This window comes from Marmota marmota, unplaced genomic scaffold (assembly GCF_001458135.2).
Source record: "Marmota marmota marmota unplaced genomic scaffold, marMar, whole genome shotgun sequence".
NCBI lineage: Eukaryota > Metazoa > Chordata > Mammalia > Rodentia > Sciuridae > Marmota > Marmota marmota.
Window position 1 is genome coordinate 59205547 of NW_026000037.1, and position 26337 is coordinate 59231883.

Below are 26337 nucleotides of genomic sequence, written 5' to 3' on the forward strand. Positions count from 1 at the left end.
AATTCCAACAGGAGTCATTTCCACAATTTAAGTTTCTAATCAATAAAAGAATAATATTTCATCCTTTCTCATTTTACTTGGAGATGTTTCCAGTATTCCCAAATCCTTTCAAATGACTTCAAATAAAAAACTGTGACCCTGGAATAAAAATGGCAGGTTTCTAAAGTGTGTTTTAACCCCCCTCTTCTAATAGTAAGGCTTTAAAATTGTGGTGTTTTATTTCCTTTTTATGCACATTCTAGAAATTAGTAATAAAAAAAAAAGAGAAAGAGAAAGGAAGAAAAATATGAATGAAGTCAAATTTTAAAAGTTTAATGTATCATACTACTTTTTTCTTTGGTCTTTTAAAATACTTAGTTTGAGTATCTAATTGAGACTATCATTTGTACTACTGCAACTTGATGATTAAAAAAAAAAAGAAAAGAAAAGAGAAAAGGGCCATGTTCAGGGAATGTGGTTTTTGAGGCAGATCTGAAATGAATTTGGTATTTTATGTAGTATGTTATTTTTCTGGCATGATTTCATATTTTATATGGTATGCTTTTAGGACTTTATTTTTGTTTTGATGAACTTCATAAAGGCTTAAAAGTCTTCTTGAAAACACTAATAGGTTTTTGCTATTCCAGGAATTTTGCCTACAAATATACTACTGTTCTCAGGTTCCTGAGTCCTTAATATTATCAAAATCACTTGTGTGTGTGTTCTTGTCCTGTGTTTGTACTCAGGCTGTGTTTATGGGAGCTTTCACTTACTAGATAGTTTGAAGCAGAAAAAATAAAAAATCCTTTAAAATTTCCAATCAATACAAACAAATACACCTACATGCAGAGGACTGTACAAAAGTCAATTGAGTGCCTTATTTTCAATTTAAAGTGTAGGACAAAGAACTCTTTTTTATGGTAATTATTATACCTTTCCCAACTGGGAGTTACTATGCTATTAAAACAATGGCTTAGGGCATTTTAGAGAGCAGGCTAGGAAAATGTATTTGTGTTTTCCTGTTGGAACTTTTTGTCTTAATTGATTAATTTACACCACATTAATATTTATTAGTCTTAATAGAGAAGCCAGTGGCTGTATTCAAGGAGACCACTTTTCCAAGTGCTTGTCTAGAAGAAATAATCCATCCAGAGTTGTCTTCAACAAAAGTTTCCTAATTTTGTCAATACATGTGCAGAGCCTCAGTCCATGACTTGGGTGCTCTATTTCGGGAACTGATCATGAGAAGAGGACCCTAAATGTGAGTGGGTAAGGGGAACTTTTGGGCTAAGTTTATTGCACATTTTTATTACCAAAGTATTAAAAAAATCAAAGGTACAATGTAAATTATGCTATATGCATTTAATAGAGTTTTGTACTTTATGATTACAATCTGAGTAATGTGAAGTTGCTTAAAATTTAGCATTACATGAAAAGCAAGAAATACAAAATTTTATCTAGAAGATGATTATACTTCAGTTAAAAAATGAAACCCTCCAGGCATAGTGGCACATACCTATAATCCCAGTGATTCAGGAGGCTGAGGCGGGAGGACCATTAGTTAAAAGTCAGCCTCAGCAAATTAGCAAGGCCCTAAACAACCTAGCAAGACCCTGTCTCTAAATAAAATATATTTTTTAAAAAGAAGGGGAGCTGGGAATGTGTCTCAGTGGTTAAACACACCTGGGTTCAATCCCCAGTACCAAAAAACAAAAACAAAACCCCCCACTTAGGCAAAAGGGATTAATATGAATATACCACAGTGTTGATCATATTTTGTTTCATATGATTAAAATTGTTACGCTTCCCAATGAGCATTCACTATTTTGTAATGAAAAAAAGTACAAACCAGTAACTCTGAGTGTATGCCTTCCTGCAGCTGATAATCAGACTTTCCAGAGTCTGTTCTCAACACTGATGAATCTATAATGCCCTCACATGTCCTCTTCCTGCACTTTCTCCCATCTCCTCCCCTCTACAGCCAGACTGGGAGACTCCCAATACCTTAAACTCCCACTTGTGTGACTTGGGCTCTAGCCCATTATGCCATTCTCTTCTTCTCTACCCATCAAGCCCTGTTCATCCTACAGACCCCATTCAAATCCCACCTCCTCTGGGAAGGCTTCCATGAGCCATCCCAGAAAACTGCTGCCTTTCCTGTCAGCCTGGCCCAGCACAAACTTTCTGCCTCTATAAAATACTTGTTTGTATGTGACAGTGTTCAGCTAGATGGGATTTTTGTCTGTCGTGCCAGCCAGTGCTAGCAGGAGTGTCCCTCTGACCTGGGCAAGCCACACCTGTGGCTTACCACTACTGACATGGAGAGGAGAAGTGGTAATGACTGCCCAGGGTAAATGTTTTCTGACTGTTCATGACCTTAACTTAGTGAACCCACTGTAGCTTCCCCAACAGGGAATGTTAAGTCTGTGCCAATTGAGTTTAATCCATGGCCTGAAAGCACTTGTGAAAATTCCTGAGCCTTGTAACAGCTTCCGCTTATACCTTCAGGAGCCTGTAGTTGCCTACAGATAACTACTTGCCACTCTCAAAAGCCAGGTCATTGGGCTTAAATGTTAAACCTGAGAAGAATGTGATGGTGTTATATTTGCAAAGAAATATATGAATAATAAAATACATTAGTACTTGTTACTTACGACAATCTGCTATAGAAAATATATGCTTTGCCAGGTATGGCTAGTGTTTAAGTCACACGGCTGTAAAACATTTAATTATAAGCTGATGTTAATACTCTTCTTGTTTTCATTTTTCATGTGTTTACATTCTCTTGAGGGTGTTGTTAGTGTCTTAAGCAGGAGATACTTGACATTTGCAATCAGTACTCTTAAACTTCTCCAGAATCACTGAATGGGTGAATGATTCTGAAAATATTCCTTTGTGGTTGGCCAGGCTCACTCTAGCCAGGTATCCTCCTCCTGAAGCCCACCCTCAGTGGAGGTCGGTGGACGTAACATTTTTTGTTGGGTGCTTTTTATGCATACTAGCCTATATGCATTCTCTTTTCCCCTTGGAGGCACTTTCAAAGGAAAACTAAGAGTTACAGATTTCTGCATATTGGGCTGTGTTCAAGATCACACATAACTAGGTACCACTCAGTGTGAAATTTCAAAATCCCGAGGTCTCCTTTACTTTTGAATAGGTTTCATCTGTTTCATGGGGACTTAGTAGATGCTTTTCTAAACACTTTTTGATGAGGAAATAAAGTTAATCTCATGTTCTAAAACAGGCTTAGTCTTTTAACTTTTTATTGAAGCATACCATATACATATAAAAAAGAGCACACCTCATACATTTTCTCACAGTCAGGTAATCAGCAATCAGATCAAGACACATCACCATCTCCACAGGAGCCCTCCTCCTGTTTCCTTCTGGCCACTCCCCACTCTCCTACGTTCTGAGAGAATAGTAATCTGTGTCAGTGAAAACCATCTGGCACATAACTTTTGTATCCAATCTCTCATTCAGCAGTATGCTTGTGAGATTTATATTGTGTTGTTACATGAAGTTGCAAGTTGTGGGTTGTTGTTGTTTCAGTCAGTTGTGGGAATTTACATTTATTGCCCAATCTGTTGGTGATGGGCTACAGTGAATAGTGCTGTTCTGAATGTCTTAGCATATATCTTTTGGTGAATTTATCTACACATTCTGTTGGGCTTTTATGTTGCAGTGGATTTCTGGAGTGTTAGGAACATACATGGGCAGACTTCTAGAAGCCTATTAATTCCTAAAATTATAAGCAGATATTTGGATACATATGTATGTGCATCTTGAAGGTTGATCATTTTTTTGCAATTCTCAGAAATGTCAACAAACATAGAAAAAGTGACAACACTGGTCTGTGTGTAGCAAGGGAAAAATAAGAGGAAGTTGAGATGATAGATGAGGATGGTTTTTAGATCTTTATGACAATCTGCCTCCTAGAACTGCTTCCACCTGAAGGAGACACAAAGAAAAATCTCAACTTGAAATCAGTGTTTGTTTCTCCTTTCCAACCCCAATTGGAACTGGAAAGAAATGTTATTCCTAAGAAGAAAAAGGCATAAGTAAAATGGTGTACCAATGATTACTAACATCCAAAAAACCTAGATTTTCCCTAACTACCCGTGAAGAGCAAAACTGGAATTTCAGACACGAAAAGAGGAAAAATTCTTTCTCTTTTCATACCACTCACTGCCAAGTAAAAACTCCTCAGAGACTTCTCCACATGGTAGTCAAATAAATACTTAATGAATAATCTGTATTCGCAAGCACCACAGGGATTCTGAGATAACAAAGACACAATTTTGGTTTTAAGGAGTTCATGGTGTACCCGTAAATAACTGTGGGACAAGCAGTGAAATATGTGCAGGAAGGAGGTTCAGGAAAAGCAGAGGGGTTCCCCAGGGCAAGCTCAGGACAAGACTGATATCTGGAGGAAATAAATCCCAAAGAGCCCTTAAAATCGAGGAAACCAGGAAGATCCTTACATGACCATTACTGTCCCTTATGGTTCTTTGAATTGTTTCATCTATTGCACTGATTATGAATCTTGAAATTACCCAGGATGAGAAAAATCACCTGCAGTCAGTTGGGTTTGGTTTGTTTGTTTCCATAGTTTCTGAGATTATTCCAGTGTGTGTCTCCAATTGGGCCAATCTTATTTTTAAACATTTTGTAACCCAAACGTAGGATTATCACCCAAACCTAGCATCATTTACCAGAATAGTCTCCTGGGAACTCTAAGGAATCAGCCTAGCACAGCACCAACACAATTCTCAGATATCCATGAAATAAGCAGGGATGTCACTGTAAGTGTGGTATCATGTTACCTAATTTTAACGACTAATATATATCCAATGGATTTGTGAACATACTTCCAAACTTTTAAGAAATGAAACCTTACCTTTCTTTTAGGGTGGATAAGGTAGCAGTAATCTTGATTTTTTTAAAATATTTTTTTAGTTGTTGATGTTTAGTTCTTTTATTTATTTATATGTGGTGCTGAGAATCGAACCCAGTGCCTCACATATGCTAGGCAAGTGCTCTACTACTGAGCTATAACCCCAGCTCCAATCTTGATTTTATATTATATAAACATTCACATTTTTAATATTCATAAGTCTGTATTCTAGATTTAGGTTAACGGCCATTTCTCCTGCTTCATGGTAGAGTGGGAATGCTAACTTTGATTGGCATTTTTCACACTTTAGAAGCCCTGCCTCCCCGAAAACAGTTAAATCTCAAGCATGTGACCCAAACTGTGCCAGTCTTTGCAGAATCAGGGTTTTTTTTGTTGTTTTTTTTTTTCTTTTTTTTTGGTGAGAGTAGCAGGGGATGTTCTGCGTTTCTGGAGTCCATTGTACATACTCTGAGAGTCTCAGTGATATGGTGACAGTGGCTGTGTGGCTGGGTCAAGGTTGCCTATAGTGTGATTTGGGCCTTGCTCCTGGCTGTGCTATCCTTCAGCCTGTTCTGTGGCTTTCTCCAGAAAGCCTGAGATTTTTATTATCTGTTAATAAATCTCTGTGCTGCCTTAACTACCTAGAATAAGAACACAAACTGTTATACCCAATAAATATTAAAGACACTTTATGCAATTGAAATTTAGATTCACATTGTAAACATTTTCCAATCCTAATTTCATAAATATGGAATGTGATTATTCTTGCCTTATTCCTCTAGGATGGTAATGTAAGGATTATGTGTGTTTTACCTATTCTTGGAAGCCTTATTAAATGTTTATATAATGAATTTGGTTGAGATGAATTATTTTTAATTTAAAAATTTTGAAGTGAGTTATTTGTTAATATTAAGTATACTATTCAAATACCTCTACAGGCCAAATACATTTTATTTGATAAATTATAAATATGTGATTTTCATGGAAGATACTTGAGTATTTGGAAAAATAAAAGCACAAGCGGTTGGGAAATTATTCCTTTAACTAGAAAACATATTGGTTTATTTGGGTAATGGAAATATTGTTCGGGTGATAACCTCATGGTTTTATCAACTAGACTCAGTCTTCAGGAAACACCCACATTTTAATGGTGGATTATGAAGTCATGGATATACAGAGTGCTTCTGATTCTCATCAAATTCTCTGATGCTCAAAGTGTGGTTCACACACCAGCGGCATCAATACCATTGGCAGAAATGGAGAAACTCAGGTCCCATCCCAGACCAGTGGAACCAAAATGTGCCTTTTAAAGATATCCTCATGTGATTCATGCCAGTATTAAAATTTGCAAAGCATTGATTGCATGTGTCATTTAATCAGACACACAACCCAGTTCATTAGAACAAGGAGAGTCAGAGGAAGAGGGGCATTCCTAACAGCCCTCTGTCAGTGTCTACTCAGTGGCAACTCTCAGAACTCAGCAATGCAAACAGCCAGTCCTTCTCCACTCAAGGTTCCTGTGTACACCTGGCTGCCTAAGTTGCCCCCCAGTTTTCTCTTTGGTCACCAATACATGGGTCAGCTAGAATGAATGAATGAAGGAAGAAATGCTTCCATTCATTCAGTAGATAACTTGTTGAATAGTTCTGACATTTCAAGTGTCCTGTGCCCAGAGCTGGGGGCAGAACAGGGAGCAAAATGAAGTTGTTTTTCTCATGGAGCTCCAATTTTGGTGGAGAAACATACGTATGTCATGTGTTAAGTGCTATAGTAAGAGGGATAAAGAGAGCCTGATTTGGGGCAGGGATGGGCAGAGCAGCCTCTCCAGGAAGGTGTGTTTGAATAGAGACCTAAAGGAAGTAAGGGTGTGAGCCCTGGGGCCATCTGGGAAAAGAGTGTCCAGGCAGAAGGAAGAGTGGGGATTGGACTGAGTAGGGAGGCTAGAGAGCAGAGATGAGATCAGAAAGGTAGCAAGGAGCCAAGAGATAGATTACATACTCCAGAGTTCTGTTTTCACTCTGTATGGGAGAAGTAGCCATTGGAGGATTTTAGGCAGAGCAACATGATGTGACCCATGCTTTATAGGCTATGGGATTGGGAGGATGGAAGTGTGCAGACCTCCTAGGACACTATCACAATCTGTAGGCAAGAGATGACCATGATTTGGACAAAGCACGTGTGGCTGTCGGACACTTGAGCTTCAGGTAATAAGACTTATGAACTGAATTTTCTCCATTTTAATTAATGTAAGTGTAAATGCCTACATGAAGGCTAGTGGTTAACATGCTGGCCAGCATTATTCTAGCAGTGACATCACAGCATCTTTTACTTCCTCTGCAGTACTAGTGCAAGGCTGGGCTGGCAGACAGGCTGTACTTAATAGTAATCAATTGCTGAAGGAAGAGACCATTTCTCTGGCCCTTTCTGGTCCTAAATATGCGACTCTATGCACCCAAGAGAGTTCTGGCCTTCCCCATTGTCTTCCATGTGGTTGCCACTGCAGTTAATGATTTGAGGACTTTTGAGTCCTATAGGTCATCCACTGTATTTTTAGCACATGTTTCATGAACTCTGAGAAACAGAGTTTCAGAAAAATAAGAGACACTCTGATTTCCAGTGTCCTGTCTCAATGTACTACGCTCTTTGACATTTAAACTGTGCAGTGATGTAGAATTTTGGAAAATTGTCAACATGCTCTGTGCAAAACATCTAAAGGATTTACCAAAGACCTGCTGCAAAACAGGTTCACCATAACTATAACTGTTTTCTTTTTTTAAAGTCATGTAAGAAATGGTATGATGCATTCTCATTTAAAAAATTAGAACAGATTTCAAGTCTATAAAGGAAAATATTCAAGTGTCCTTTACCACAGCCACCTCCATGACTATTGCCAAACCTTCACATTCCCATTCCCTTTCCTGTCCTTAATCTGTTGTTTCTTTTTAATCCTTTATATACTTATGGATATAATATGTAATGTGTGATTAATATATCTGCAAACATGTAGAGTTTGATATAAATGAAATTATGTTATATGTATTTTTCTGAGACTTGCTTTTTAAATTCAAGTCTTAGGCATCTTTGCATGTAGTAAATACACTATAGGAACATATCATTTTTTAATGACTGAAGAGTATGGTGCCTATAGACTTGGATAGATCTAGGTTCTGTCTCTTTTGGAAGAACATAATGTCTAGTTGATTGTGTTTATTAGCTGCTGCAGATACTTAATACCTACGTGTCTTAATTCGCTTAAGAGTGGCAAAATGGCAATGTTTTAAGTTGATCATTTTCTTGTTTGCTGAAACAATTTTATAAGGCCTACCTTCATCTATTGTGTAGTTACCCAGGGGAACATTTTATATAGGAGGCACAGAATAAATGCCTTATTCTTTTTATTTACTCAATTTATAAGATGATGAATTTGTTCTTGCTCATAATGAAGTTTACTGATTAGTTTCCCAATATTATTATAAACTCATGATTTTAAACATATTTGATGGACCTCAATCCATCCTAAATGTTATACTGATTGAAGCTCAAAGGTTCTGAGTCCTTTTGACATAATCCTTTTATAGCTTTGATAACTTCCTTGCCTTGTACATTTCATACCACTGTAATCAGTCATTTCTCCCCCCCAAAATCCTGGGTTTTTTCCATACCATGCGAATGGAATTTCAAACCTGAAGATATTCATGGCTATTGGTTTGATCATTGTTTTGAAACTATCTATCTTTTCTCCTATAGTGAGATTCCTGGGTTTTCAAGGACACAGGGATAATAAAATATCCTATAATTTCTTATTGCCTTTTTCTTTCATTACACATGCACTTGCTTCAGGTTAGCGATGTTAAATGTTAATCAATAAATGGTTGTTAAATAAATTTATGACATAACCACACAATGGCATACCATGCAGCTACCAAAAAGCACACATAAGTTCAAAAATAGAGCTAGGCAGCTCTTTATGTTCTTATGAATCAATCTCTACATACATCGTTAAGTGAAAAAAGCGAGGTTCAGGATGATGTGAATACCACTTGTGCGGGAGAGGAGTTGAGGAGGTAATATATATTTATATTGGTTTGGATATGCCAATTAATTCAGTGATTTAGCATAGGAGCATTTTCTAAATGTGTTCTACAAATCACTGGCCATTGGAACATATGCACCAGCAGCCTGACTCCCTAGCTTCAGAGAAAGAAGATCTTCTTTATTTACTTTATTTAAAAATATTTTTAAAATCTCAAAACTCTCAGTCCCTGCCGTTCCCAGCTTTAAATTTGAGATTGTAAAGGCAAACATCATCGTGTTCTAGGTTGTGTTAACAAGCAGCAATCCATAAAAGTGTCAAGCCTTGAACTACATCTCTAAATCTTACATTCACTTTGTTTCCCTAAAGTGCTAAGCAGGATTCCCAAATTTGGGCTTTATTGCCAGAATTGCTTGTAATGGAAATAAGAGTGAATGATGAAGCAAACCAAAGATTTGTAAAAAGAGAAGGGAATGTGGATTTAATAATTCCTCACAGAGTTAATATTCTCATAAAACTTAAAATTATAAGGGTTGATACTCCAAAGTGGGCAGTGGCCTCTGTGGAATATTATGGTTGATTTCTGTGCATCTCTTAGCTGAAGATTTAGTAGTTACATTGGTTTTGTCATTATGAGAAAGTTTGGGCCTGATCAGGCTAACTTGTAAGAAAAAAAAAAAAAGCAAACACTGTGTAAGAACTCAAAGAGAACTAACTATTCCAACTGGTAAGAAGGGGTGCCTCTCTGAAGTTAGCATTTTGTTTTTCACCTCCAAATATCTGGCTTAGGAATGTCTGATAGGTGTAGATACATCACACAGAAAACAAACTCAGGAGGTCCTATATATTAAAAATTAATAATAAAATGGAGCTGTCTCCCACCTCTGGAAGAAATCAAAAGCAATCTTATGTTGTAAGTCAGCACTTAACAGGATCCTTCTGAAGACATGCCATCTTCAGTCATTCCACGGGGGTGTGTCAACTAGAAGTATTTGCTAGTGCATGTTGGGTAGTAGGACAACATTTGTCCTGGAAGCACTGACTGGGACCAAACTATAGACATCAGTTTCTCTGATTTACAAGCCACTTCAAAAAATACCAGGACATATATATATTCATTTGGTGGGCTTGAAAAGTCTCAACTCAGTGAAATGATTTCCTGCCATTCTTGCCCACAGGAACTGTGTGAAGTGGAAAGTATTCTTTCCCACTGGTATTTAGCAACCGTAAAAACACTTCAGTCTTAATCCATAAGTGTTTTGTCACTCAGGGCCTGTAAAGCATTATTTCAGACATAAGGGGTTGGTCGTGATCATTTTTTAAACTTGGAACTCTTGCTGGATTAGGATCCCTGAAGAGACTGGGACCCTGGTCCCAGCTTTGGTGAGAGGGTGTGGCAGATTTTTCCCACTTCTGCCCGTTTTGCTCCTGCATCTCGGATGCTGGTGTCTTGAGGAAGGAGAGGAGGAAGACATTGCTTTTTTGGTCATCCCTTGCTTGCGGGGTCACTGCTGCTGATTTGTTTGCTCATGGACTGCAGATGATGTAGGTGTGAGTGGAAACCCAGAAGATAGGCTCTACTGGTGATTAAACAGCCTTCAGCTACAGCTGTCAAAAGCCCTGCAACACATTACCTGTAGAGTTCACACACACACACACAAAAAAAAGCATTTCTAAACAACATCCCATTTTTGCTAAAATTCTAGTGAAGATTCAGTGGGGGGTATTTGAAAAGCTTATGTAATTACCTCTGATGAGCTTTATTCTGTTTTTCTGCTCCTGATTAATTTTTTTAAAAAATAAACTTTACTTTTTAGGACTGTTTTGATTTTCCAAACAAAACAAACAAACAAAAAAGCAAACAGTAAGGGCATTTTCATATACTTCTTTACACCTAAGTTTCTCCATTATTGACATCTTATTACTTGAACCAATATTAAAACACTATCAACTAAAATTTCTAGTGTGCTGATCTTGTTAGTTCTACCTGAAGTCTTTTTTCTGACCCAGATTAGCTTCCAGGACAGCACATTTCATTTGGGCACTAATGTTTTCAGGTTCCTGTTGGCTGTGCAGTTTCTCAAACTTACCTTGAATGACTCTGACAGTTTGGGTTTTTTCGGTTTTTGGTTTTGAACTGGGAGTTTAACCCAGGGGTGCACTGAAACACTGAGCCATATCTCCAGCCCTTTTAAATATTTTATTTAGAGACAGGGTCTCACTAAGTTGCTTAGGGCCTTGCTAAATTATTGAGGCTGGCTTTGAACTTGCAATCCTCCAGCCTCAGCCTTCCATGCTGCTAGGATTACAGGTGTGCACCACCATGTCCAGCCACAGTTTTAAGGAGTACTGGTACATCTAAGAAACTATCATAACCAAGAGGAAGACTTTGTAGAAGTATCCCTTGGTTGAGAATCATCAGATGTCTTCTCATTATTAGACTGGAGCTGTGGGTCTGGGGAGAAGAAAAACATAGAGATCAAATGCCATTTTTTTCACATCACCTTGACATGACTTATCACTGTGATGGTGACCCTGATCACCGAGGTAGTGTTTGCCACTGTACTCTTCTGTGTGTGCTTAGGAAGGAAGTCATTATGCACAGCCACACTGAAAGAACTGGGAGTTCTGATCCATCTCTTTGAGGGCACAGCAGCTACATAAATTATTTGGAATTCTTTTTATGGGAAATTTGTCTCTTCTCCCTCATTTATTTGTTAATTCAGTCATATATATATACATACATATACATACATACATACACATACATATATATATGCATACATACACATAGATATGTATATATGTGTAAGTGTGTGTATATATATATAATCTCACTATAGACTCATGGATATTTGGAACCATTTTCTAGTCATGGCAGATTTTTTTTGTTTCTTTTCCTGCTGTCATTTTGGTTTTGAGATTTTTATATGATTTGTCTCTTCTATTAGCACATCAAATAATACAATTAAATTTTAACATTAAAATTTTAATGCCTTAGAGCTTGCAGTCCTTTCTAACTAATCTAAGTTCACCTTGAAATAACCTTGTAGCACTTCACATATAGCACAGGTTCCCTACAGCACATTATTCCCAATCCCTTCCTCCTATCAGTATTTTTGATATCCATTTCACTTATACATATTCTAGAATCATTATGTTGCTATTATTTCTACTTCAAAGTTATCATTTAGATCAATTAAGAATGCTAAAAATAAGCCAGGCATGGTGGCACATGCCTATTATCCCAGAAGCTCAAGTGGCTGAGAAAGGACGATCATGAGTTCAAAGCCAGCCTCAGCAAAAGTGAGGCACTAAGCAACTCAGTGAGGCCCTGTCTCTAAATAAAATACAAACTAGGGCTGGGGTTGAGGCTTAGTGTCTGAGTGCCCCTATGTTCAATCCCCAGTACCAGCCCCCCCTCCAAAAAAAAAGCATGGTAAAAATTTAAAAATTTATTTTGTCTTTATTAGTTCCTTTTCTGATTTTCTTCATGCTTCATGGAAGTTTGAGTTTTTGACCTCTGTTATTTTCCTTTTCCCTGAAGAATTTGTTTTAATATTTCTTGCAGGACTGGTCTACTAGCCATTAATTCCCTTAGTTTTTGTTCGTCGGAAATGGTCTATATTTCCCCCTTTTTTTTTATGGTAAACACATATCCTAAAATCTCCCATCTAAATCATTTTTAAGTTTATAGTTCAGTTGTTCTCCTTCACTTTTGAAGGATAATTTTGCTGGATAAAGAATTCTACGTTGGTGTGTTTGTTTCAACATTTAAGGTAGTTTGCTCTGCTCTCCTTGTGCTTACATGGTTTCTGACAAAAATTCCTGTGTAATTCTTATGCTTGTTCTTCTACCGTAAGTTGGTGTTTTCATCTGGCCTCTTTCAAAAGGTCCTCTCTCTTAGGTTTTCTGCAATTGGAATGTGATATGGTAAGGTATAGGTTTTGGTTATTTATCCTGCTTTGTGCTTTCTGAGCTCCCTGGATATGTGGTTTGGGGTCTGACATTAATTTGGGGGAAATTATCAGCCATTATTGCTCCAAATATTTCTTCTGTTCCATTCTCTCTTTCCCTATTTCTTTTTCTTTTGTTATTCCAATTACATGTGTGTTTTGCCATTGTCTCAATGTTCTTGGATATTCTGGGTATTTTTTCTTGGAGAATGGTTCTCATTATTTTTTCTGTCTGCATTTCAGGTTGGGAAATTTCTGTCAAACCATCTTCAGGATCATTAAATCTTTCCTTAGCTTTGTCCTCTGCCTTTATATTACAATGTTTTTTATTTTTAGGATTTCCTTTAATTTCTCAGAGTTTCTGTTAGCCTAGCTTACCTAATAGATTCTTGCATATTGCCTCAAGTTCCCATTAGTATTATCAATGGAATAAAATTCCATAGGTAACATATTATTTATACTCCATGTAAATTTCCTGTCTGACAGTTTCAGAATTTCTGTCACATCTGTCTCATTCTGATGCTTAGTTTATATATTGGGCTCTGTGTGTGTGTTTTACCTTTAAGCCTACCTTGTAATTTGTTTTGTTGAAAGCCAGACATCATGCCAGTCATGGACATTGAGATTCACAGGCCATTAGCATGAGGTTTTTTGTTAATCTGGCTAGGAGATTGGTGGTATTTAATGTTTGCTGCAATTGTGTCCAAGGTTTCAAATTCTTCTTGTGTCCTTACTTTGTCTCTCTGCATGTCTCTGGGCTTCCCTAAGAATCCATCCTTAGGCAGAGTCTGCATCTTACAGTCCTTGCAGTAAGATCTACTGGTGTTTGAGAGGGACGTGGGGAAGGGGTAGGTAGTATCCCATTAACAGACTGTGACTATCACAACTTTCTTATCTTCTTTTTCCCATTTTAGTTGATTCAGAAAAGCTAGAGAGGGCTAGAGTCAGAGAGGCACCCTTCCCCCAGGTGGGATAAGACTCTAATAAAGTTTTCTCCCTAGAGAATAGGCCAGTAGAATGTTCTGGATGTATTTCACAATGGTTACACTTCCTGTCCCCATGCCAGAGCACTGGAAGATCTTTTTTGGCTCTTTCCCCTGAGAACCTGCTGTGATCGAAGTAGGACAAGTTCACAAATTTGCGGAGGGTGGGGGGAGTCCCCCCCCCCATCCCCAGGGTTCTCACTCTCAAGCTAATCCACACTCCAATTCCTGTATTTTCATCAGAACTGCCATTTGTGTGTCTCACCAGTGTGTGGCTTCTGTTCCCAGTAAGCACATCTTGGCTGAGCCTGAATTCTTTCTCTCCAGATTTTGGGGAGCAGTTTGCTCTACAACCTCAGAGCCTTACAGCTCTGATAAGCCTAAGAGAAGTCTTTATTTTCACTTTGTTCAGGCCTTTCTTATTGTAAGGACACAAGTGACAACTTTTAAGCTCTTTACTTATCCAAGATGAAACTGAAAGTCTGTAAGCCAGTTTGAGTTAGGAAGACTGGCGGGAAAGAAGAGCCAATAGATAGAAACCAAAAAAAGTCTATAGGTGATTTCTATTATTTCACAAATGGAAAGACTTACGTGGTTATTTCAAAGTGGCAAAATCCACCTCTAAATCTGACTTAAGTCCTGAATTTCATTTCATCTAATCAGCACCAAGGAGGGATAACATTGTGATAATTATCATAAGACTTACATTTCAAAGATCTCAGTAGTAGTATTTTGAAATAGTGAAACAAGGGACAGTAACTCCTTAAAGTGTACCATTTTCACTAAAAAAAATTAAAAGAATTAAAAAAAAGATTTATATTCCCACTACTTCCTAGAGATTTTGTCATCTGAAATAAGAAAAGGGGGAATTTGAAATCCACAGTGCGGTAGCATTCATTAGTGCATTCAGATGGTCGCACTAATTGTTTAACGCATCGAAGTCCTGCTTTCCCTGCAAGATCGAGAGCTCATTTAGTCCAAGCACCTTCTCCGAGCCCCATACTTTGGCCTGGTGTGTTGCTCTGCGCGCCATCAGCCTTCATTAAATCCTCAAATCCAGCTGGATGTGGGTGGACTCTCGTGACTTTTTGTTGCTCTGCATTGCCAGAGTTCTGCCACAAGCTTTGTGTCCCAATCTAGCTTGTTATTCTCATCTCTTGGCTTAAGATGTTGTGCCTTGCAAAAGGCTTTTGCGAGCAAATACTTGAGTAAAAGGAATTACTCCCCTTTCAAAAGGGTCTGAATATGGTTTTTCACGAAGGCCTATTACAGGGTCTTATGCCTCATTATAATCTGCTGGGGAGTTATTGTGCATCTTGTAATGCAGGCTAAATTCATATTTTCCATCACCTGATTAGTATTTCTGAATTGGCTCTGGTGCCAAAAGGAATATTTTCCCTTCCTGTTTCTCCCTTTCAGTAGTAATATAAACATAATAAAAAGCAGTAGAAAGAGCATCCCCTTTCCAGAAACAAACAAAAACCAATTACGGTCAATCCTGAGGGAAGTCTTCAGAGGAGGCGGCCAAGAAAAGCCGAGCGAGAGCTGAATGCCTCTGCCTTTATCTGTCCTCCCTGCCTAGCTTTTAGGATCACATTTTCACAGCCCAGTTTGGATTCTTTCAAGCCCAGGTAGGAAGGAAAATTTTTTATCAACACATGATTGATGTGTTGAAATGTATGAAATTTAATCGGAGAGGGATCCATTGCTTGTAGGGCTCTTTGTGATTTTGTGCATTCTGGCTATAGGTCAAATCCGGAGGTAGGTCTAGGAAACAGACAATCACTAATGAAGCCCCTGCTCTCGAATGGCCCCCATCCAAGCTCCACCTGCCTCCCTTGCCTATAGCCAACAGGAGACATCCCTGGAGGATATGGGGCAGCAAGCTGGGGTTCTGCAGGTGGGAGCCCCTGCCCAGGCTGTGGCTGCTGCAACCCTGCTGTGCTGTGCAGGGCCTGACCCTTAGAGCTCTTCCTTGCCCCTCCTGTGCTCTGCTGTGCACTGCAAGAGGACTGGCCTCTGGAACATGTTTCCTGGGTTCCCCTGTCCTTGGTTTTGCCTTTTGGTTGGTTTACTTGCTTTGATTCTCACTGATGTCATCATACTTCTTGTTTCTCTCTTCTGTTTAACCTGATCATTTATAAAATAAAATTATTTTTTCCTATTTCTCTGATTCTGGCTGGAGGGAAATTGGACACTAGAAGGTCTCACCTCCCTCTTGGCCGTGGGAGGGTGGCAGCATCGCCAGTGTCCGCTAGAACACCTGGCTTAAGCCCTGGAACTGCTTCTTCCTCTCTCTATCCTTGTTCCCAAGGGCTTCCTGCTTAACGAATGTCAGGGTCAACTCAGAGCTGTCTGACTTCCCGACTGTTCCATCACCTGTAAACTACTTCCTAACCTTTAATTCCTTCTGTGATCAGTCCTCCAATTGGCTTCCATTTTCCCAGGTGGACTCTACTGCTGTCCCTCTCCTTGGTATATTTATTTTAGCCCTGATGCAACAGCCCCTCAATGCTAAATATTTCATTATTGTGAAGTTGCTTTTTAAAAAGTTGTTCGTGACCAAGCATGATGCATGATGCCAGTGTGGAATCTCAGGAGATCATTAGAAACATTTTTTTAAATATTTTTAGTTGTAGATAGACAACAATACCTTTATTTTATTTTATTTTTTTAATGTGGTGCTGAGGATCAAACCCAGTGCCTCTCACATGTGCTAGGTAAGTGCTCTATCCCTGAGCTACAACTCCAGCACTCCATAGAAATTTTTATTGCTGGAAATTCCTAAGATCACGTCTGATGCCTGATAACCTGGAAGAACTTAGATGCACTTTTCTCGGTGCACTTTAACTCTTTCAAACAATGAGCCAAGATGTCTCTAGAGGAAAAGGACAGGTGAGATGGGGTAGTTGTACCTGCAGTGTAAACACTAGAATGAGCTAAGCCTGGATTCAACACTCAGCAATTTCAGTTTTTTGCTGTGTGAGCTCAGACCAGTCCCTACATGTCTGGGGTTGTAGTTTTCTCAGTAATAATAATAAAATAAGGAGATAGCACAGACAAAGGATCATGGTGCATGGTGCGAGTTTCTCACTTGAGTTCTACTAATCTCACCATGTTTTGTCTTTCCTTCTTCTGTTTAACCTAGTCATTTATAAAATGAAATTAGTGTCCTTATTTCTCAATAACACAGCTAAAGTGAAATTCTCAAATGAAAACTAAAGGAAAACAAAAAGGAAATAAACAAATGGATCCAAAAGCAAGAGAGGTCCCTGAACAGGCATTGGCCAGTGATGATTTCCAACGGACCCAGCTGCCTGTCACAAATGCTGTCTCAGAACACACAGCTGTTGGGTACCCAGTGTGTTTGTTAGAACGGTAGGAGGTTGCCGAACTGAATGTACTGTCCCTTTCAAAGACAGATTCCCATTTCCTCAAAACAACACTTTCCCTGCTTTCACCTGATGTGTCCCTTGGAGGTTTTATTTAAATAAAGGGGCAGCTCCTCCTCAAAGCATCCATTCATAGTGTCGCCCCTAAGCCTAAAATGCTTGAGCTCAAGAAGGTTCTGAGAACACTGCCTTTCAACAGATTAAACAGCCTCTTGGTCCTGGAGCTGAACTACAATTGTCTAGCTAAAAGACAACCTTGTGTACATTTTATGTCTTTAGAAGTTGCAGATCAAAAGGAAAATTCTGGTTGAAGCTTGATGTTTCCACAGCTTTAGTAGTACTTTCTTTTCAAGGTTCCAAGGAACTAAAAAGGGAGCTCTCCCACAAAATAAACTAACCTGGGGACAACTCATTAGCATTTTGTTAAAATACAGCCATCTCTATAGAAATGAAAAGATGTCATCTTCAAAAAATGTTTTATTGAGTCCACCGGCAAATATTTATCAACTGTCCTTAAGCACGGGCATCCTCTGGGCCCCAAGCTTACCTGCCTCTCAAAGACCACTGTAAAAGAAAGTCAGTTTTTCATAGGAAAGAAAAGGTGACCTGGGAAGCTAAGCCCACACCGATACTTCTTTCCTCCAAGACAGGAAGAGAAATGGGCTTTTACTATTGTTTTTAAGAATAACCAGAGGCCTTTACTGTTAAGATGCAGAACCAGGCATGGTCCTAGACATGTAAAACAACTTGTGGAAGGTGGAGGCAGAACCCATGAGAACTGGGAGCTCTCTGCTGGGAAGTACCCAGCATGCTTTAACCACTCATTTCCAAAGCCCTGGTGTGTGTGATGGTGGGCAATTTGAATGTCATCCCAAGTGATATGCTGTCAACAGAATTCTCCATATTCTTTGAGGCTTTGGTGTAAGCACAGGAACTTCCCGAGCTTGTGATCCCTCTCCTATCCTCAGGTCTGCTTTAAGGGCAAAGTTGGCTTTTTCAGGGCAAAGTTGGTCTCTGTTTAAAGTCACTGTTAATTGGACCACACTGGCCTTCCTTGGTCTATGTGGGTTATAAACAGTGTGCTGCTAAAATGCTATTATAGTAATTAACACTTGTGCTATGGTGACTTCAGAAAGGGAGAAAAGGTTTACTAGATACCAGTGGGGTGACAAAAGTATTTAGGTAAGTTCCATGAGATTTCAGACATTCTAAATACATCTGCATCTCATCTATGCTGTTTTTTTTTTTTTAAGTTTAGTGTTTTATCTCTTTTTCAGCCCACCTGAAATTTATTATTAATAAAAATGAAGATATATGTTGATACATGTATATTCATATTTAGGTTCATGCATTGTTTTAAACTAATATTGGCCTTAATTTCCCCCATTGATTATATTTTTAAACTTAAACTACCAGTTTATTTTCACTGTAAATGGCTTCTATTTGCAAAGAGTCAGGGGCTTTAATAATTCTTTATACTAAAATAATTATAATATAAAGTATAATACTAGTTTTCTGTGACTGCTATAACAAATTACCACAGATTGAGTGTACCACAAATTAACAACCTAATCATGCTTGAGTTCAGAAGTCTGAAATGGGTCTCACTGGGCAAAAATCAAGATGGCAGCACACTCTGTTCCTCTGGAGGCTCACAGGGAAGTCGGCTTGGCTGTTCTGTCCTCTAGAGGCTGCTACATTTCTTGGCTCTTGGCCTCTTCTGTCTTCAAAGCCCACCAAGTGGGACCAACTCCTCCCCACCCTGCTCTCTCTGGTTCTGACTCTTCTGACTCCTTCTTCTGTCTTTAAACACCCTTATGATTACATTCAGCTCTCCTGAAACACCAGGACAGTCTCCCTATTTTGATCCTTAACTTAATCACACCTATAGTGTCCCTTTTGCCATATAACCTAACATGCACAGGTTCTGGGGCTAAGGACATGACCATCTTTGGGGTCATGGTTCTTTGGAGGGCCCTGGTTCTTTCTACCAAAATCTCATAAGAAGTGAACAGCTATCTTACCTTCTAAAGTGGTAAACAGTGTTGTACTGGTGATTCTTCCACCTCCTTTCACTAAAGGTATCTTTCTCCCATTTGGAAATGCCATTACCAGATATTTCACAGAAAAAGCAAAGGAGTTTGGGTGAGACTGGCGGGGGGTGCTCAATTGTGTAGCTGACTGGTAAGAAATTGTCCCAGGATTCAAATTCAGCACCCCCATCTGAAGAATGCAGATAATAACAAGAGCTTCCTGCAGCCCTAGAGTTGTTCAGACAGTCATGGAATCCTGAAACTTGCATGATTCCTGTCAAGGAAGGAGAAGTACTCTGTCTGCCTCAATGGGCTATAGGAGATGGGGGCGTAGAACTACCAAGGAGCCACATTTGAAAATTAAAACTTATTTTCTACAAATAAAAATCACTGAAAAAATCTTAACTACATGCAAGAGAATGAAATAGCTCATTTCCATCCCAGATCAGTACTTTATTGCCATCCCCCGAGAGAGGTCACTTTAATCTCTGTTTATGTATATCTTGTTTTGCTTTTCCCTGCTCTGATGTTTGGTATGCTTTGAGTGGATATTTATTCCCTTCTCATTAAGCCTACAAACATCTAATCATTCCTGTTTGTTTGTTTTTTTCATTTTAATAATTTATATTTAAATGTTGGCAAATTGAATGGTCTAATTTTGCCCTTTGAATGCCAATGCATTCAAGTTCCTTTAGGCAGCTTTTATCTATTGCTTTTTTTAAATTCTATTTTGAGTTTTATAAAAAAAAAAACTGATATTTCTTATTATCCCCCAACCCATAATTTTCCTTACTGAACTTTTTGTTTAATTTTCTTTTGCTTTGACATTTTATTTTTCAGACACCTCTCATTGAACCTCACGTTCCTCTTCGTCCTGCTAACACCATTACCAAGGTAATGGGATGTAGGTGGGTTGATGAGCCGTCTGAGCTCGCTTCTTAAGGACCACTGGAGGTGGTCCACATGTCAGAGCATCACATCAAGAAACCTCTGATCCGTTTTTGAGACAATAAATATTCAGTGCCTCTCAGTTCTCAGCATAACACAGTGACATGTCACAGTGAACAATGTAAATATGTATGAGTGGGTTATGTTTTTCTACCAGACTCCAATTAGAAAGTGATTTAAGGATTCAGCCAGTTTGTTTTCCTTCTATAAACTCTCCTTCTTTCTCCTCCCCTCCTTCTACTTCATTAAAATCCAGGTCCCTTCAGAGAAGATCCTCAGGGCTGGAAAAATTTTACGAAATGCCATCCTCTCTCGAGCCCCTCACATGATAAGAGATAGGAAATACCACCTCAAGACATACAGGTAAGTGTGCTAAGTATAAAGGTCATGGCCCCTCAGATTCACGTCTAGTAAAATTGAAACAAATAGGCCTCTCCCAGTTTTCCATCCAGGGGTATCCAAGTCCTAAAAGGTCTAAGTTTGTCTTGAATCACTACTGAATGATGAGTGTTAGATTATCTTTAATATTCCACACAGTTACTCCTTAACTAATTTGCTTGGATATTGATGGACAATGAGAAGAAAATTTTTGCATTTCTCTTTGCTAGTGTCTTTTTAGAAACCTATTAAATTTAGGTCACGTTCAGCTAACAGTTATTGAGTACATGTTTATCCTCAGAGATCTATACAGGCCCCTTTCTGTATGGTATCTCAGATCATCCTCACTACAACCTGCTATGCAGCCATATTTCAGATGATAAAACAGAGTCAGCTCAAAGAGATTAAATAATTTCCTTGTCCAAGTCACAAGTCTAGTGAGTAGCAGACCCAGGATTGAAAGTTCATTTTCAGATTTAGTGATTTGTTTATTCATTCATCCCACAAGTGTATTAGGCACCTCCTGAGGAAAAGAGACTATTGCATTCTAAGCCCTAAGGAGGCAACAGTGAACAAAATATCCCAAGCCCTTAATGGAACTTATTTTCCAATGTAAGATTTAATTCTATGAATTGGACACAACTTTCCTATGTTCATATATGAATGCATAACCAATGAAACTCCACATCATGTTCAACGATAAGAATGGGAAGTTGTATTCCATGTATGTATGATATGTCAAAATATACTCTACTGTCATATATAACTAAAAAGAACAAATACAAATTTTGTAAAGATTTCGTTCTAATGTACATATGAGTACCATATTTATCATCAGAATAAGGATTCCTTATTAGAACTCTCAATGGAGTCAAGAAATGAGAAAGATAAAGAAAACTGAAGGTCTGTGGTTAGTTGAAACTTTTCTGATGACCGAGCTATGGTAGGCCAACTAAGAATTCACTCCTCTTACTTTTTATGGTATCAGTTCAATGAATGTTATGAAATAGAATGGCCCACATGTGGCATATACACCTTCACTCTTGCTTCCGTGGTTCAGGCACAGTCCTTTTTCAGCTGAATCAGTCAGGCTCTTTCCCATTTAGCCTAGACATGACTTCAGAACCCCTTAACCTTTGCATGAGTCAAAACCCCTTTGATTCATATGAACCAAATTCACAGGACACAGTGAAAATCTGAAATATAAATTTTAAAGGTACCATGGATGTGTATCTTTATAGTGACAACCAACCACAGTAGAACCTATAAAATTGTACCTGCTTGACACTGTAACAAACCTCCAACATACAAGCACCTCAAGTTCCAGACTCTTTCAAGGACAGAAATGGGAAAATATTGCAAATCCTTACTCTTTGGATCTTCGTTTCTATCCACCATGCAAACTAACATTTTTCTGCTTGCGTTTGGTGTGAATGTGTTATAAGATCAAAGTTGACAGTATGTCACATTTTAGGCTGGCTTCCTCTTGATAGAATTTTGGAAATCAAATGAGATTTGCAAAGTACCTCAGTGTTATGTTGCACCTTCTTCTTAGGGGGCATTCCATGTCTCAGGACAGACTGATCATCTAGGACCTTTTCTGGTTTTTACTATAGCTGCTATTTGGGATGATTCCATTTGCAAGTCTTGTTCTCTAACCCTGGAAGCTGATTCTTTTTGGAATCTGTGGCTCCTATACACTGCTATAATTTTAAAGAAAAGTAAAAGTTAAAAAAAATTTATATGTCTAATGTCCCTGGGGTTTGACTTTTTTTAACTCATTAGGTAGATCTCAAACTTTCACAAGGCTAAAGGATCTTTTTCCTTTAAAGTTTTTATTATTTTTCTTTAAGATATGATTATGCTTTCCCAAATATTGACTTGTGTTAGGGAAATTCCATTAACTATGTCATGTTTGGTGACAAATAATGGAAACTAGAAGTCAGAAACCATAATCTCCTCTTGCTCCATAGCAGTAAGAGTTGAAACTCCTGAAATATAGGTGTTAGGCCTGTTCCACACCCTATGACACAAACTGATGATCTGTCAGTAATGACCAGTAAACTCCCCTGGAAGCCAGAGGCATGATTTCTTTTTCCTGCCATTCAGTTTGAGTTCCTTATCCTGGATCTTGTACTTCTGAGCTCCTTTCCCTCTCTCCCTCTAGTCTTCACTCCATTATATTAATGCTGCAGTATTAGGGGGCTGAAGCCTCTCCAGATGTAATATTGCACATCCCCCCCCCCCATGATTTGGTGTGAATATGTTACAAGAGCAAAATTAATAGTACTGGAGATCTGCCATCCATTCTGAAGTGGCAAGGGATCATTAATGAAAAGCATACCCAGCGACTCCATCAGCTACAAATGGCACAGCTGTGTGTCTTTGTCCCATATTCTGACAGCAAGATTCTGAATCCCTTATAAGGATCCAGATGCCCTGGGATGATCTCCATTCCATATTGCTCTTTTCAATAAAAGCAATCATTGAATGAAAAGCCAAATAAAATGGATTTTTTATACTTTTGTAAGACTCCAACTATAAGAGGAATATTTTGACAGGTGGTATGTTTGGTTGGGAACCAGTAGGAACTGGATACCTCTTGGTCCCCTGAATCTCTCCTATAGACTGTAATAACAGCAGCCCTGGAAATCACACAAGCTTCTCAGACATCCTCCCTGTGAAGCCCTTGGGCGTCAAGGTCAGTCCCAAATCAGGGCACCCCACAAGCTCTGGTAGGTTCCAGAAATCCTACAATATGGGAACTGGAGAAGGCCTCAGAGGCCATCTTCTGCTCCTTCTTTCTTTTACAGATGAGGAAACTAACTAAGAACCAAAAATCTGGCCAAAGCCACATAGCTAATGAGTAGCCGACCTGGTGCTATATATCATTGTCTTCTCCAAGTTCAAGACTCTTCCCAATAGAAGTTCATTGGGTTGGACAAAGGAGAATGAAGGGAAGGGAGAGAGGTGGGAACAGGAAAGACATTAGAATGAACCAAACATAACTTTCTTATGTTCATATATGAATACACAACCAGTGAAACTCTACATCATATACAGCCACAAAAGTGGGAAGTTATACTCCATGTATGTTTGATATGTCAAAATACACTCTACTGTCATGTCTATCTAAATAGAACAAATTTTAAAAAATTTAAAGATTCTTCCTAAAGTGGCCCAGCATCAGAAATCTCCTTCAGTTTAAACTAGAGGGAAGCTCTCTGGGCTTGACCCTGTGCCAGCTCATGCCCAGAGGAAGGGCCAAGCTTAGCTTGGGAGGGGAGGCCACCCATGGCTTAGTCCCAGCTTCAGGCAGCCAGCTGCTCTGTGACTTCCTGCACTGTTCCATTGTCCCTTGGGATCCTTCCCTAGAACTTGGGAATTCCATTTTCTCCTTTGAACCGTCATACCATGAACACCTGCCCTACCCTCTCATCCCCAAAAGGTTTCAGTATTTCCTAATGTATGTATGTATCATTACATATTTCCTAACTAATAGAGAGTTTGTCCATCCACACCAACTCTTCACAGAGGAGCATGTTAGCAAGTAATGTTTGAACATACAGAAAGCCAGGGAGGATCTGGTGTTCTTAAATGACAGATTCTGCTGTACAAGTGCTAATGCTCATTACACAGACCTTTTTTCAGAGAGATTTGCATTGCTAATTGTTTGTTTCTCCCAACACCCCATCCAGAGGAAGATCAGTAGTATTACTTGAAAATATAAAGTGCTTTATAATTTTGCACTTATACAGTGCCGTTCGTAGAGCACCTCCAAGCGCCTCACAAACATTAACTCGTTCCCCACAAGGCTCAGGTGAAGGGAGCCAGTGCTATGTTTTGCCTTCATCGTACTCTGAGATTTTTCCAACTTATAATGACCAAGTTTCTGTTCCTGTGATGAGCTCACGGGCTAATGCTCCCCCTCCAGAGGCCCTGTTGTCTCTGCTGGTGCTGCATACTATAATGCTTTTATTTAGACAACCTAGCTTCGAAGACTCTCCCGTGAGATGAGTGGTTATATTGGGTTCTGTCTTTGAGAACCTGAGGCTACACTGTGTGGTGCTTTGTTTGCCAGGAGACCTGTGAGGGTAAGAGCACTCTGCTCTTTGGGAGGTACTTCTTGAAAGCCATCTCCAGCTTCTGTCTCCCATCTCCTCTAGACAATGCTGTGTGGGAACCGAGCTTGTGGACTGGATGATGCAACAGACTCCTTGTGTTCACTCCCGGACTCAAGCTGTTGGCATGTGGCAAGTCCTGTTAGAAGACAGTGTCCTCAACCATGGTAAGACAAGCCCCAGTCCCTGGAAAACCCTTAAGAAATGCTAAGTGCATTTCCCTGGGCAAGCTGTTGCAGAACTCCCAATGGGCAAGAAAGAATTATGATGCCCTTAGGGACCATGGAGCTAGCATCTTCATTTAGCAATACAAATGCAGCGAGTGGAAGCTATTGATTGCTGTGTTCCACCATTGTACCTTCCTAACTTTGGAGAACGAAGGAAAGGAAAATGAAATTGCAACCCGAGTGCATCAGTTCCAATTATGTTTATTAGTTTGCATTCACAGTTCATTGATAGTGTGATTATACTCTGAGCATTGCATCGCAATCCTGATACAGGGGCAGAATGAAGAACAATGAAATGTGTGACTGGGCTGATGACATGAAAGCAGTAATGAACTCAGAAGTTGCCTTTTAACTGTGCTGCTGTCTGGGAGAGTCAATTTATATATCCACAGATGACCATATGTAAAATCAGGAATGTGCTCTGAAGTTGTGATCCTTGGTAACTACAGTGGTTTTCACTGGTATATAACTGTGACTGAACTGCTCATGCCATTTGTTTAAGACCACTTTTCCAAACAGATAAAATATTTAAGTCCTCCATTTCATTTGCCAACAGCTGGGAACCTAATGATGGTTTTTCCAGTGTTTATCATGCTTTAATGTGCATACCTATCACCTGGGACAGATTCTGAATTTGCAGGCCTGAGATGGATCCCAAACATCTGCATTTCCAACATTTCCAACATGCGCTAGGTTGAAGCTGATCACCTGGAGCAGCAAGGGTCAACCATTTCTCTTTATCTTTTGAGCCTATTGCTGCACATCCTGAAAAGAAGCTAAAGGCTTTAGCTATTTAGATGAGGGATGCTGAGCCAAGTTTACTGTCTTTGTCCTACAGAGATCTAAATCCTGTTGTTTACAAGAACAAGAGGCAGGTTAGGGGTGTAGTTCTGCGGGAGAGCAACCACCCAGCATGCACTGGGTAGGGGACTTTGAAAAATCAGAACTGGAAGAAAATTATCACAAAATCTTTCTAGGAGTGTATGACCTAGAAGTTTGGTCTGGCTAGTTTTGTTCAAACAATAACTCAATTAATTTTCTTCTGATTTTCAAAGTGTTGACAGAAATGTTTATAAATAGTATAGAAAGAAAACCATAAATTCTGATCTGACAAAGGAGTTTCTCTTGTTAAGTCTACTTTCAGAAAACATTCTAGGGCATGATCTGGCAGTGGTTATTTTCCTCTTCGGGACATATGTCCCATGTTCTAGAAAATGTCACCAAGGCAATTTTTGCAAGTCAAAGTGCTCATCTCAGAAAAGTTGGCAGGTTCTCAGAGGGAGTCCCATGGAGGCCCAGAAGAGGATGGGTGGGGAGGGTTCTGGTGTGCATGACTGCAACCAGGAGGTCATGTCTGCATTTGCACGGCCTGGGCAAGGCCGGTGCCGAG

The 26337-nt window shown here is 39.1% G+C and overlaps 1 protein-coding gene across 14 annotated transcripts in view; it reads left to right on the top strand.

The window, feature by feature from the left end:
- Positions 1 to 26337, top strand: part of Rapgef4 (Rap guanine nucleotide exchange factor 4) — a 281593-nt gene that overhangs the window by 175270 nt on the left and 79986 nt on the right. For 9 of the 14 annotated variants that reach the window (XM_048812490.1, XM_048812491.1, XM_048812495.1 and 6 more), the window contains 3 exons: positions 20114 to 20167; positions 20478 to 20584; positions 24766 to 24887. In XM_048812490.1, the coding sequence (XP_048668447.1) occupies positions 20114 to 20167; positions 20478 to 20584; positions 24766 to 24887 (283 nt within the window). The remainder of the gene's footprint in view (positions 1 to 20113; positions 20168 to 20477; positions 20585 to 24765; positions 24888 to 26337) is intronic. The other 5 variants (XM_048812492.1, XM_048812493.1, XM_048812498.1 and 2 more) reach the window with 1 other exon arrangement.